At 41.6% G+C, this 14,099-nt stretch overlaps 1 protein-coding gene across 1 annotated transcript; it reads left to right on the forward strand.

The window, feature by feature from the left end:
* The first annotated feature begins 6,615 nt into the window (after nucleotides 1–6,615).
* Nucleotides 6,616–13,905, forward strand: vill (villin-like). The gene is made up of 19 exons (XM_061093953.1): nucleotides 6,616–6,687; nucleotides 6,829–6,903; nucleotides 7,012–7,202; nucleotides 7,559–7,667; nucleotides 7,863–7,973; nucleotides 8,502–8,707; nucleotides 8,800–8,878; nucleotides 8,976–9,074; nucleotides 9,459–9,612; nucleotides 9,806–9,906; nucleotides 9,996–10,133; nucleotides 10,222–10,380; nucleotides 10,503–10,682; nucleotides 10,789–10,934; nucleotides 11,155–11,299; nucleotides 12,048–12,236; nucleotides 12,716–12,857; nucleotides 12,912–13,027; nucleotides 13,792–13,905. Exons 1-19 carry the CDS (start codon nucleotides 6,616–6,618, stop codon nucleotides 13,903–13,905), a joined length of 2,526 nt encoding a protein of 841 aa, XP_060949936.1.
* Nucleotides 13,906–14,099: the final 194 nt, after the last annotated feature.

A 14,099-nucleotide genomic window follows, 5' to 3' on the forward strand; every position in this document is an offset into this window, starting at 1 on the left:
GTTTGCATTGTGATGAAATGACTTTAGAAAACCTAAAGCTGCTTTTATCTGTATTTCACAGGAACATTTATTCATGATGAGGCATATTTGAAAGACGATGATTGTGAATGAGCTTGCACACAAATATCGTCCAACTCTGTGGCTCACTGAGCATTGAAGTGTCTTTCAGCTCCTTGCATTGGTTTCCGTTTGGAAACCAGCGCCATCTTGGTTTTATTTAAACCAGAAGGAACCATATTTCAAGAAGCTGACCTCATGGACACTGCACGCAGAGGCACCCATTGGACCTTACAAGCTGTCAATCACACAGTATCCATGCACCAATGCATACGGTTCTTTATCTTATATCTAACTCTAAATGGGACCATCATTTAAAAAATTCACATTATTATGTATTGAAGAAGACTTTAAACTCGTGATAAAGATCATAATCTCCAAAGGGAAATGTGTATTGTCTTTATAAATCAAGTGAGAAGTAGAGTCATGTTCCCATAGACTTCCACAGAAACTGACTTCATTTTGCCCCCAGAGGAGTCGCCCTCTGCTGGTCATTCAAGAGAATAATGGTCTTATGTTCCAACTGGTCTGTTTACTTTCATTTCCAGTGAAGGTACTGTTATGCAAAAAAAAAAGCTAATAATACCCCAGCTGCCCAACTCCCAGTTCAGTTTGCATTAAAGGAAACAGGATTAGTCAGTTTAAAATTATTTTTAGACCTTGGAAACAGCAATGGACAAAACAGTGACTCACTGGGTCAGTTTTGGAGCTTTTCTGGAGCTTTTCTGGAGCTTGTGAGCATCCTCATCTTGGAAAGTGCAGGACTTGAAGGTCAGTTTTACCTGAAACATTTTGGTGTCTGAATTCCACTTAGCTCTTACACTACGTTCACACACATTTGTATCACCGAGCTCTTCTCCTTGTTTACTCCCGTGCACAACGTGCTGTGTGTGACATCTCGATGTTCACACATCAGGGCCATGACCAGTTAACATTGGAGTCTGATACTGGTCACATTTCACAAGATAATGTGAACGGCTACATTAAATAAATCAGACTTAGAAAGAAATTGAAAACTAAGGATTGCAGTGTGACCGTAGTGTTAAGTCCTTGTAAAGTAAAAATGTCAGCTGTGAAGAAAAAAGACGTCGTTTTGGCCACATAACATCTGTGAAAGACCATGTGACGTGTTGAAAGGTCCAGAACAGCGACTAAATAATGTTGTTTTCTTCATTATTCTGTCAAAAGAAATCACTTGTCAATGGTTGAATAACACATATGTATATTATGCTTCACCTGCTTTGTATTCAAGGACATTTCAATCATGAATCGACCGCTTGACCTTAACGACTAAGCTTCCCTTCAAAGGGTCAAACTCCATTGTCTGGTGGCTGAATGATCGGCAGGTGCATTAAATATATGATCTGGTTAATGTGCAACCAAGATGAGCTCGGCTTTGTGCAACATCACCATGTGAACTCTCAGCTTCCGCTTACGTTGCAGCGCCTTAAACTGCAGCAGTGGATTAGGCATTACAGAGCCAGAGGAATTCTTCGTCTTTCTTTTGGCACCTAACTTTCCACTTGCACCTCAGATATGTGGAGTTGGAAGTTGCTGAAATGATCATAGTCTCATGATGGAGTCCAGGATTGGATCTAAAAATGAGCAGCCGTGGTCAAAGGTAAGAGAAACTTCCGCCTGTTGACTTGAAGCTGCTGGTCGGTTACGTAACGTTCTTCAGATTCTGCTGCCAGGGATTGTGTGTGAACTACATATAAGACAAAGACAGGAAGAATAGAGCCTGATCCATAATTCATACCCTGACTGAAACGATGTTTATAGGTTTTTCACACAGGTTTGAAATGTTTGACGTTCCAGCGAAAAACATGTTTTGATGATTTCTCAAGGGGGAATAACAGTCTTTATGAGAGAAGTCAACATTTGCAGGGTGTTTTAGTTCCGACACTCAAACACTTAATGTTCTTGGAGTTTATCGTTGGCAATAAAAGCAGCTAACCCACAGTTTATTTCTCTTGTATCAAGTGAGCAAATCTTTTCATCTGCAGTGTGTTAATGCATCTCCACCACAGACTAACCTAAAGATGGACAACATGTCTTCACTTACTCCCACTATCCGGACATTAATCCAAAATATCCAAAACACAAACGCTGCCATCTTGTGGTGATGACATCATTTGGACCAAGGGACTTAACATCTGCTTGACCAATCACGAGTCAGCTAAAGGTGTCAATAATGATGTTCAACTCGATTTTATAGCATCAAATCAAAAGCAAACCTACGGTAAAAATGATCACTTACGTACATTAGTGTTATAGGAACGACCTTAAATCCCCTTTGACCTTTTAGTTTGGTCCATGTCCCATCCACCAACATGGAGGATGCAAGATTCATGACCTACACTGTACAATCACTACACTTTGGCTTCTCTTTTGGGTCGCAGCCATGTCGTCCATCATTGTGCGGCGTCTCCACAGTCAGCAAACAAGTGTAAACACAAGCTGCCAGCTCCTTCTCTGCAGGGAGATTAAACCCCAGAGAGGAAAACCCTCAATAATGTCAAGTGCTTCTCCTTTAGTGTGAGGAGACAGAATGAGAAACATAGCCGGAGAAAGCCTCTGATTCCTTTTCCAATAGCACTCGCTGCTCCTTGAGTCCCACTCCCCCAACAGCTAGTTGTTGTGAAATGAATAACTGGAGTCAAGTGGCCTCTGTAATGCCCACTCTGCTGCTGAGGGCTCACTCCAACATAAAAACATGACTTTGGCTAAACCCCCAACAGGACCAGAGCGGCTCCAGTTCATCCCAACCCAGGAAATGTGGATAATTTTCTCCAGCTTCTTTGTTTTTGTGAAGCATTTTCTTTGCAAGTCTGTCTCCTGTCCTTCAGCCTTAAAGGTTCAATGTTTAAAAGGACTTGACATCTAGTGGTGAAGTTGCAGCTGAACACCCCTCACCTCACCCTCCTCTTCCAAACATGAAAGAGAACCTATGGTAGCCTTTAGTCATACTTCATAAAACCTCACAAGGTGTTTAGTTTGTCCAGTCTGGGCTCCTGTAAGAAACATTGACCTTTCATCTTAATCCTGCACACTGGACCTTTGAGCCAGTATCTCCCCATCATATGTGGTCAGAGGTGGGTTAAAGGCCGGCGGCTGCTTCGTTCGTATCAGAAACAGGAAATTGCAGGTGTGTTCAAACCTGGGTGTGGAGACAAATACATCCAGCCCTCCCCGTGCCACACGCACTCCAGCTTGCACACAGGAGGAAAAGCAAGCAACTCTTTATCACATACAGGCATCATATCACTAAACTACCTCTACAACTTGCAGGAGCCGGCCAGGCCTTCACTCCGCCAGACGCAACTCAAGGTGAGATCCACACTGGGACATATTTACCCCGATTATCTTAATTTATTTTTTTATTATTTTTTGACCATGTCTGTATCTAACTATTTGAAATGAATCATTGCTATTTGGAAAGATCTTAACATTGTATCAGCTGAAAAATAGACTTTTTATGCTCTTATTAGGATGTCTTAATACAAGGATATCCTTGTATTAGCAACAGATCAACACATTAGGAGATGATGGACATCAGGATGTATTTAAAGCATTTACAAAGCTCACTGTGTGTATGTTCAGTCAATGGACACCGCAGGTTAATTGAGATGGAACCAGTCTTTCTGGTTGCAGTAATAGACTCAATGCTGGTCCTCAGTTTGGCTAATAGAAATACTCTTTCATCAGTTTCGACTGGGATCAGATTTCTGAGCAGTTGTTTTCCATTCATAACTGAGTTGCCACCACATATTCCACACTTCCACAAAGGGAAATTTGAATTAGACAATAAACAGTAACATCTGGTTATTTTATCACAATCACATCAGTTGAGGATCAGAGTCCTGCATTATGAATATAGAGTTTGTTTACTTTGATTTAATAGTTTTTCACAGATAAATCGTGTTCGTCTTGGCCATGTTCAACCTGCTCCTCCATAAATCTTATCGCAATTCAGTTTGATTTGATACTGTTGTCATTGTCCTATTTAAAAAGAGAAGAAACATGTCTGCAGGGTGTGGCCCATCCTTTCACCACATAGTTAAAAAACATTTGAAAGGGGAAATGTGAGGACAAATGGTTTCTAGCGAGAGGAAAAAGAAAAATCTATTGTTTTCTTTTGACATGCACGATTTAGTAGAAATTCTACTGTAAAGTTCATCAAGTTTATATTTATCTTACTCCCTTAAAGAATGTGCACAATATTAAACATAAATGTGGCTTATAACTAAGAAACACTTAGCTTAATTTCTGTGTTTTTAATAAATACAGAATTTAATTAGATGGATATTGTCATGGATTATGAATATTCTTAAAATGAAATTGAGTTAATACAGAAAAGTACTGAACAGTTAGGACACATAAAGGATAGATTATACATTATTATAACATAAGTACTTTGCATGGTGCATGTCAGCTGTATATTGTATGTGAGAGAAATTTGAAGCAAGTATAATTGTATACAAAGCAAACAGCTTTTGAAGGCAAATTAAGAATTACAAATCTAAAGTTATTGTGGCAAACATTAGCTAATGTCCTACTACTGTTACACTGTATCCCTTAGTCCTCAGTTAACTTGTCTTTAAGGGTTAAATCTTAGTACAACATCCTTAAGATAACATTTCTTCATTATGACTCAACCTGAGCCAACCCAGTTATTTCATTTAAATCCTAAATCTATGTTTCTGTTTGCTTTGTGTGTGTGTCTCACGTCTTTATCTGATTTCATGAATAGCAGATTCTTGATAGTATTAATAAAGGGTGTGGTCGGCATCCTGGTCGAGCACTTTTCACCTGAACTGGCTCACCTCACCTCACGCCACCCCCTCCCTTCATCAATCCTGAGTTAGACGTGTCATAGCTCCACAGAGATGATTAGACTCTGAGGCAGGGAGCACGTATGAGCCATGAAGAGTTTGTATATTTCTCTGGAGAATAACTGCAAACCCCCCCCCCCCCCAAACTATTTGATGATAGATAGATAGATAGATAGATAGATAGATAGATAGATAGATAGATAGATAGATAGATAGATAGATAGATAGATAGATAGATAGATAGATAGATAGATAGATAGATAGATAGATAGATAGATAGATAGATAGATAGATAGATAGATAGATAGATAGATAGATAGATAGAGTACTTCATTAATCCCCGAAGGGAAATTAAGTTGTCATAGCAGCCGGTATATTTGAATACAATAAAATACAATACAATAGAATAAAATAAAAAATATTGAGGTAGAAAGAATAAAAAATAGAAGCACAAGATAAAATAAAATAAAATAGGTAGATAAAGTGCAGTGGCAAGATGTTAATAGTACTGATGATATGATGGTAATGTTATTGTTAGACAGTATATAAGAATAGTACAGTATATATAGTATATAATATAACATAATATACATTTATATATGATAGTAATTATACCAATATAAAAGCAGTATATAGTAATAATGGCAGCAACAGTATATATAATAATAATAGTAACAGTGATATAATAATTGTAATTAAAACATGTACACATGTATAAATATGTGTATATAGACTTATGTTTACAAAGAATATACAGAGAGTATGATATAATATATGATATATAGTAGAGGTATGAATATAAGTATTTGACTATACAATAGGTAATATAATATACTATGAGTGTAAGAATATGTAGACAGAGTGTGCAAAAGACAATATTATTGTATAAAATGATATATAATATCAATATGGTTTATATGAACACATATCACATATCACATATCACATATCACATATATCACATATATCATTTATGCATACAGCCATCACCACTGAGCCGGTATGTTTCGCTCATTATCTGGTGATAGTGTATTTGCATGTTGTTTCTGATATGTGAGTCAAGAGGCAGTTTAATACCAATGATTGTTTAACTTGCATGTTGCCATGGCACCAATCTGACGCTCCTATGGGGGATAAGTGTGTTTTTGCTGACAGTGATGCAAACAGTTAAAAAACGTTTCACAATATGAGATAGAAAACTCTCAAGGATGAGTGATGTAGAGGAGGATGTCTCCTGTTTTATTCTTTCATTTGAGTACTTTGGAGGAGTTTCAATTAAATTTGTTTTCTAATGAAGGAGCATCCTCCAGCTCCAGTGTGACAACCTTTTCACAATGATGTCAACTAAAAAACCTGAGTAAAAACAGAACTAAAAGAGAGAGACCATAACAATGACCCAAAGCCCTCGGCAAGCAACCATCACGAGAAAGCTTCCATGTAGCACCTTTAAAAACAGAGTCAATTTGCGATGATACTAAAAAGTTGTGGACTGAAAGTATAAAGTGGCTCAAAGTATTAATAGTGAAGTAAAATACAAGGAGCAGGGAACTGCACTATTGTACTTAAAGATCACAAAGATGTTTAAAGAACTCATGTAAATCCAAACCTTTCCTCCTCATGTCTTGTTGTGTGATTCAGACCCATGTTAATATGTATAATCCTTTCTGTATGTACAGAGCAAATTCAAACACCATTGTTCTTTTCTTTTCAGTCGAGCAGAAAGATGAATGAAGACAATCAAAGCACGTTTAGAAATATCAGTCAAAAGCCCGGCCTGCAGATATGGACCATCAACGTGAGTCTGGCCCAGAACAAACACGCAGCCCACGTTACTGGGAATGTTGACATTGCGACTCCATGTTAAGTAGGGTGTGTCGCTAAATGGTATTTCTGTGGAAGATTTCCTAATGTTTAACGTGTTGTTGTTGTTGTGCAGAACATGAAGATGGTGACTGTCCCATCCAAGGCCTTTGGTAACTTCTTCGAGGGAGACTGTTACATTATCCTATACGTGAGTTGACTCATTTCCCAAGAGGCTCAACAATAATTAAAGCGTGACTTATGCACGCCTGGATCACGTGTGTTACATCTGTGTTTCCCCTCTGTGTTTTTTCACCAGACGAGTGCGAACAAGGGCTCTGCTGACATCCACTACTGGATAGGGAACTCCTCCTCTCAGGACGAGCAAGGTGCGGCCGCCATATTCGTCACCCAGCTGGACGAGCACCTGGGCGGGAGTCCGGTGCAGCACAGGGAGGTGCAGGGCAGCGAGTCGCCACGGTTCAGGGGCTACTTCAAGAATGGCCTCATGTGAGTCAAAGAAAAGAGAAGGAGTGTCTCTCTCTCTCTCGCTCTCTCTCTCTCCTACACACACACTAAGGCTGTAATCTCCCCGACACACGGTACAACACTAATCCCCCGTTTGAGTTCACTACGACACAAATTACACTTGTTTTGTTGAGGCTTAGCGAAGAAAAACACAATTTTCTCTGGTCCAGTGTGTTTCAACCTTCAACTTCACATGGCGCTTTGGATTCCCAGCAATGTAACATGGAGGGTTATCTCAAAATTAACCACCAAGGTGATTTGGAGTTCACACCTCCTCATGTGTGGTCATTTTATTACACTTGAACTTTGGTCCCGACGGTGTGCTGATCTTTCCACAGCTACAAGAAGGGGGGAGTGGCCTCGGGTTTTAACCACGTCGACACAAACGCCTACAACGTCCTGCGATTGCTGCACGTGAAGGGGAGGAAGCACGTCACAGCGAGAGAGGTATGACAGAGAGAACTGAAGGCGTGCTTGTTGATATATCCTGGTGTTAATGACCAGAGAAGAGTATTTGATCAATATTTGCCTAAATTAACAGCATTCATTTCTCTCTGAACTTTTTAATGCTTTGTCTATTTGAATAGAGGGAAATTGCTTGATAACCATCCGTCATGATGAAGTTTCTGTGTGTATGTGCAGGTGGAGGTGTCGTGGAACAGCTTCAACAATGGGGACATATTTCTCCTGGATATGGGGAAGGCCATCGTGCAGTGGAACGGCCCCCAGAGCAACAGGAGAGAGAAGCTCAAGGTACACTCGTAAAAGTACAGCCAATACACAGATTGCAACATGTTGACGGATTTATTAACATTCAAGCAACAAGGATAAGCTGGACAACAAATCATTTTATATACTAATATAACATTGTGTTGTAAAAAGGAGTTATGTTCCCTATAAAACATGCATATTTTGGAAGTCTTCCAGGAAAGTAAAAGTCAGAATATATCCAGGACTTGACTAAATGTACTTAGTTTATATTTACTTTGCAGAGGCACAGAGTCACATGTTCAAAAGCCCCTTTGGAATCACCAAAACTCAGTATATACCTGACTCCAGGCCATAGACGTTATATAAAGATGGACGACGCATGTCCACTTAAACCACTATCTAGAAATGAAGCCAAAATATCCTGGATACCGACGCTGCCATCTTGGCCATGAGTCTCAGCTGTCAATCATGGCGTTACACCCTGTTTTTACATCGTCAAATAACAAATTTAAACCAAACTTACCCGAAAAAATATGCAACATATTCTTCATCTTCTCTCTCTCTCCGCAGGCAATGTTGATGGCTCAGGACATCCGTGACAGGGAGCGAGGCGGTCGAGCTCAGATCGGTCTGGTGGAGGGAGGAGACGAGCGAGACTCCCCCGAGCTGATGGGCGTCATGACCACGGTGCTCGGCCAGAGAAGTGGGCAGCTGAAGAACGCCACCTCTGACGACCAGCCCGATGGGGTGAAGAACACCAGCGTCCGGCTGTACCAGTGAGGACTCTTTCTTCTTCCCATCGGAACGCTGCCACAATAACAGCAATGGGACTGTTGTTTACTGTTTTCTCTCTTGTTTCTCTCCTCAGTGTTTTTGACAATAGCGGGAACCTGGTGGTTCAAGAAGTTGCCACGCAACCTCTGACACAGGACCTGCTGCACTCCTCAGTAATCAGCCTCTAACATGCTCCTCAGACGCTGATACATAGAACACAGGGTTCTGTCTCTTTCTATCGTTCACTGTCTTTTCTTGTCGTGCTTTCAGGACTGTTACATCGCGGATCAGGGCGGCTCCAGTGTCATGGTGTGGAAAGGCAAACAGGCCTCGAAGGAGGAGCGACGAGAAGCTCTGAACAGGGCTCTGGTGAGGTCACTCAATGAAATGTACCTCAGAGGTCAAGGTGGAACAAAACCTGACAACTCATAATTATTTAATACGATATAATAATGATTCTGCCTGTCAGGACCTTTGATATATCTGGTTTTGATTTATTCATTGTGCAACTTCTGTTTTTGTATCAGTGGAATTTAGATTTTGTGCATTTTGGATATGTTACTTCCTGTTTTACTTTGAAGCTTTTTTCCCCCATTCCTTACTTCCTCCTCACTTCCCGTCTTTGTCTGGTTTCCTGCCCCTTCCCTCATGTATCTCCCCCGACTTCAACTATCCCTCCTTTTTTTTGACTTCAGACTTTTGTTTTGTCAAAGTCTTGAAAGATGAACTGTGTCCACTCCACATTTCTACCAGGGCTACATCAAGGCCAAGAACTACCCACCCAGCACCAGAGTGGAGGTGATGAGCGAGGGGGGAGAGTCAGCCATGTTCAAGCACTTGTTCAAATCCTGGGTAGTTAAAGGACAAACCCAGGGTCTGGGTTCCACCTACAGCTCGGGGAAGATAGGTAACCTTCACCACACCGCTACTTAGTCACATCCTGCTCTGAGATCTCATACACATGTGTAATGCCTCGTAGGTTTAGGTTGGAACCAATCATTCATCCTTTTCCTTTTCATAATAACTGAGTTCGTAGTTTGTTTTCACACAGAGTTTTCCCACTTTGTCTAAGTGTCTCATTTAAACGTGTGTCCTCGCAGCCAAGGTCGAGCAAGTGAAGTTTGATGTGATGCAGCTTCATGCGCGTCCTGAACTGGCAGCACAGCAGCGAATGGTGGATGATGCATCTGGTGAAGTGAAGGTGAGTAAACGACAAAAATAAAAACCCACAGAGCAGAAACACGACAGACTTCAGTGTCGCATTCCTTAAAATGTCCCTGTCTTCATCAGGTGTGGCGCATCGAGAACTTGGAGCTGGCCGAAGTCAATCCCAGCACGTACGGCCAGTTCTACGGTGGCGACTGCTACCTGGTGTTATACACATACCAGATATCGGGCCAGCAGCAGTACTTACTCTACATGTGGCAGGTCGGCATCATCACAAACACGTTTAAACTTTCATTCAGAATATAAAATATGAGTAAGACTTATAGATAGATTTGATGTCTTGCACCAGGGCCGACACGCCACTCAAGATGAGATCACAGCCTGTGCCTACCAGGCGGTCAATGTTGATAACAAATACAACGGAGCCCCGGTCCAGGTCAGGGTGGTGATGGAAAAGGAGCCTCGCCACTTCCTGGCTATTTTCAAAGGCAAACTCATCCTCTTTGAGGTAGGAGTGTACATGTTTAGAATAATGAACCACCTAACCAAAAAAAAAAGGATTAAACGCATGCTGCAAACAATATATTTGTGTTTCTGTGTGTATTTAATTCTACGTATGTGTGGCCACAGGGCGGCACAGGGCGGCCGGGTGTGGTGAACCCTGACCCCGCTGCCAGGCTGTTCCAGGTAAGAGGAACTAATGAGTTCAACACCAAGGCGACAGAAGTGCTGGCGAGGGCGTCCTCTCTCAACACCAATGACGTGTGTCTGCTGAGGACGGATCAGATGTGCTACCTGTGGTATGGAAAGGTCAGTGTTAGTTTGTTGTGGAGTTAAGTGTGAGCATTATTTGCATTTTTCTTCCTTTTTGACACTAATCCGTGTCTGTCTGACGTCTGGCTCGATCCGTGTGCAGGGCTGCAGTGGGGATGAGAGGGTGATGGGGAGAGCCATGGCTGATGTGCTGTCCAAGCAGGACAAGCAGGTGGTGATGGAGGGCCAGGAGCCAGCTGAATTCTGGGTAGCTCTGGGAGGAAAGGCCCCCTACGCCACTGACAAGAGGTAAACACAGACCGCAGCACCATCACACTTTCAAACAGCCCTTTAATTATGTTTTTTAATCATTTATAAGCATAAATTTTAACTTCCATAGATTATTTTTATATCAAGGTTAGTTAGTTATGCCCGATGTCAATGAAATAAAGCATACACGCCCACACACACTTACAAACAGAGCAGATGACACAGTTATTATGATGGAAAAGCTCTTTGTTAATTTCAGACTGCAGAAGGAGGAGCCTCCTCACAGTCCCCGCCTGTTTGAATGCTCCAATCAGACGGGTCAGTTCAGGATGACCGAGGTGGACGACTTCGCCCAGTGTGACCTGGACGAGGAGGACTCGATGCTGCTGGACACCTGGGAGGAGGTGAGAGGTCAAAGGGCCTCACTCAGACTTTGGGTTGATTTTCTGTGGAAACTGGAGAATGATCTGTAACGTTTATAATAACAAGCAGGAGGATTTATTTGGCAAATTACTGTGTATAGAACGACAGAAAATATAAATAATTGGATGATTAATGATTTTTTATTTTGTGAGTGCAAACCAGAATGTGAATAAAGATGGACGACATGACAGCTTCCCAAAAGTAAAGTGTCTCGATCACCCTGTGGTCATTAGGCTGCAGTTTTTGTAATAAATCCCACATCCTCCATGTTAGCAGAGGGAAAATAGACCAAACTAAATTTCAAAGTATACATCAAATAATTTTTTCTCATTTTAGAAGTGTTCATTTGTCCAGTAGGTTTGGTTTCAATTTCTTATGTAATGCCGGGAAAATGTGACACTCCAAATTCACAAGACGGCGCTATTCATATTAAGGATATTTTGGCTTAATTTCTCGATAGTATGAGGAAGTGGAGACGCGTCGTCCATCTTTATATCCCGTCTATGCCAGGCTAGTTGTCCCTCACATGTTTCCAGTCTTTATGCTAAGCTAAGCTAACCTGGCTGTGGCTCTAACATCATTTAATAGACTGGTACAAGAGCACTGACAATCTAAAAAGAATATATATTTAAGATGAATTGTAAGTTTCTTTCTTGTCCTCACACGTTTCCCTCCATCGGTTTGATGAAATGTCTCCATTTCTGATTTCCTTCCTCCGTTTCACCTCAGCTTTTCTTGTGGGTTGGAAAATTAGCCAACCAGTACGAGACCAAAGAGGCTTGGACCTGTGCGCAGGAATACCTGAGGACCCACCCTGCTGGCCGTGACCCCGACACACCCGTCGTCTTTGTCAAACAGGGACACGAGCCGCCGACCTTCACCGGCTGGTTCAATGCATGGGATCCTCATAAGTGGAGCGTGAGTTCATTAGCCTCTCTTATCGCAGAGGGAGGCGCCAGAGTATCATTAATAGACTAATAAAGCACTATCAGCATTGCTAATCACTATTGATGTTATTTATGGTGGACGAGCGCCATGCCGCCACATGTGCATGGTGTCATGGATTGTTTGAAGATGAAGACGACCTTGCATGCTCACTAATTTTCCGCCTTGACTCACTTGATCTTCTCCACAGGGAGGCAACTCCTATGAGGAGATGAAAAAAAAGCTGAGTGATCCAGCATCTCTCTCACAGATCACAGTAGTAAGTGATTGACTGACTCTAATCCCAACTCTAATTTACAGAATGTACTAATATCACCCATGTAATAATGGCTCATGTCTCCAGTGTAATCACATTAATCTGTGTAGGTTTACTCTTTTGATGTTCTCTCCACAATATCATATTTATTTGAATTCACTAAAAATACAATTTCACAAGCTCACATCTGTCTCAGGACCTGAAGAACTCTTCCCTGAATAAGAGTCCTGTGAGCAGGGGTGGTTACGGAGCTCCGGGGGGTCCTGTGAGCTCCCCTCCGCCCTACAGGATCCATGGAGGTGATCTGTCACCGGGACCCTCTACTCCCACCAGCCCATCCATCCAGAGAGGTCAGTCCCCCTCCTCTGGCTTCTCTCCATCGTTGTCCCGAGTTGGTGGCACCGTCTCCCCCTCTGCTGGAGGCTCTGGGACGTATCTGGACCCTGAGCTCCTCCTCAACAAGTCTGCCAGTGAGCTGCCGCAGGGAGTGGACCCCGGCCAGAGAGAGGTTGGTGCAGCCTCATTCCAACAAGTCAACCGCAGCAGTTGTTTTTGTAGATTTTCTTCTCACTGCAGAATACTGAGGCTAGAACCAATCAAAAACACTAACTTCACATAACTTTATTTGGTTTTGAGTCGGAAAGTCTCTCTTCATCTCCAGTGGGAACGGAGTTTATGAGTCTGAGAGTTCTGACTCATCTAGAGACAAAATCACCACAGAGAAAGAAGCATCATTACAAACACACAAAACAGATGCATATCGATGCAAAAAAATACAATGAAACACAAACGAGAAATGATAAGACATGCAAAACGAGTATAAAGAGACATCAAAATATTACAAAATAGAATGGAAACAACAGCAAATTTACAACAAATGGCCAAAAGATGTGCAAAATGAATATAAAGAAACAAAACGACCACAAAGACATAACAATGACCAAGAGGACACAATAAAAGACGACAAGAAGACACAAAAGAACCAAAGAAAGAACAAAAACATCCGGAAAGAGACACAAAAAGACACACACAAGCTTTATACAGACACACAAAATGACCAAAGGATAAACAATTATTATAAAGACATTCAAAATGATTATAAAGATACACAAAATGACCACAAAGACACACAAAACAACTTTTGAGAAACAAAAATGACACACCAAACCCTTTCATAGTGTTATGGAGAGTGATTGAAGTTGTGCACGCTGGTGTGGTGGCTGTGTCTGTACAGCAGGTGTCAGTCTCTGTGTTTCTGTGCTCTGATTGCAGGACTATCTGTCCGATGTTGATTTTGAGAATCTGCTGGGGACGAACCGTTCAGACTTCAAGCGTCTGCCCAAGTGGAGGCAGAGCGACTTAAAGAAGAAATCAGGACTTTTCTGAGAAAGAGGAGAAAATAGGTTTTTTAAACCCGTCTCACAGGACTGATGGAGGCCACCGTGATTTCACCTGAATATGTTGTATTAACTTGAAGATATTTTAAACCAAAGTTCTAGTGATTAAAACTGCTGCATACAAATATATGGCTTCAAATGATTGTTATTAAAATCAGTAATTTCATGGCTTTGACTGATTAA

Source organism: Limanda limanda, chromosome 20, assembly GCF_963576545.1.
Source record: "Limanda limanda chromosome 20, fLimLim1.1, whole genome shotgun sequence".
Lineage (NCBI taxonomy): Eukaryota > Metazoa > Chordata > Actinopteri > Pleuronectiformes > Pleuronectidae > Limanda > Limanda limanda.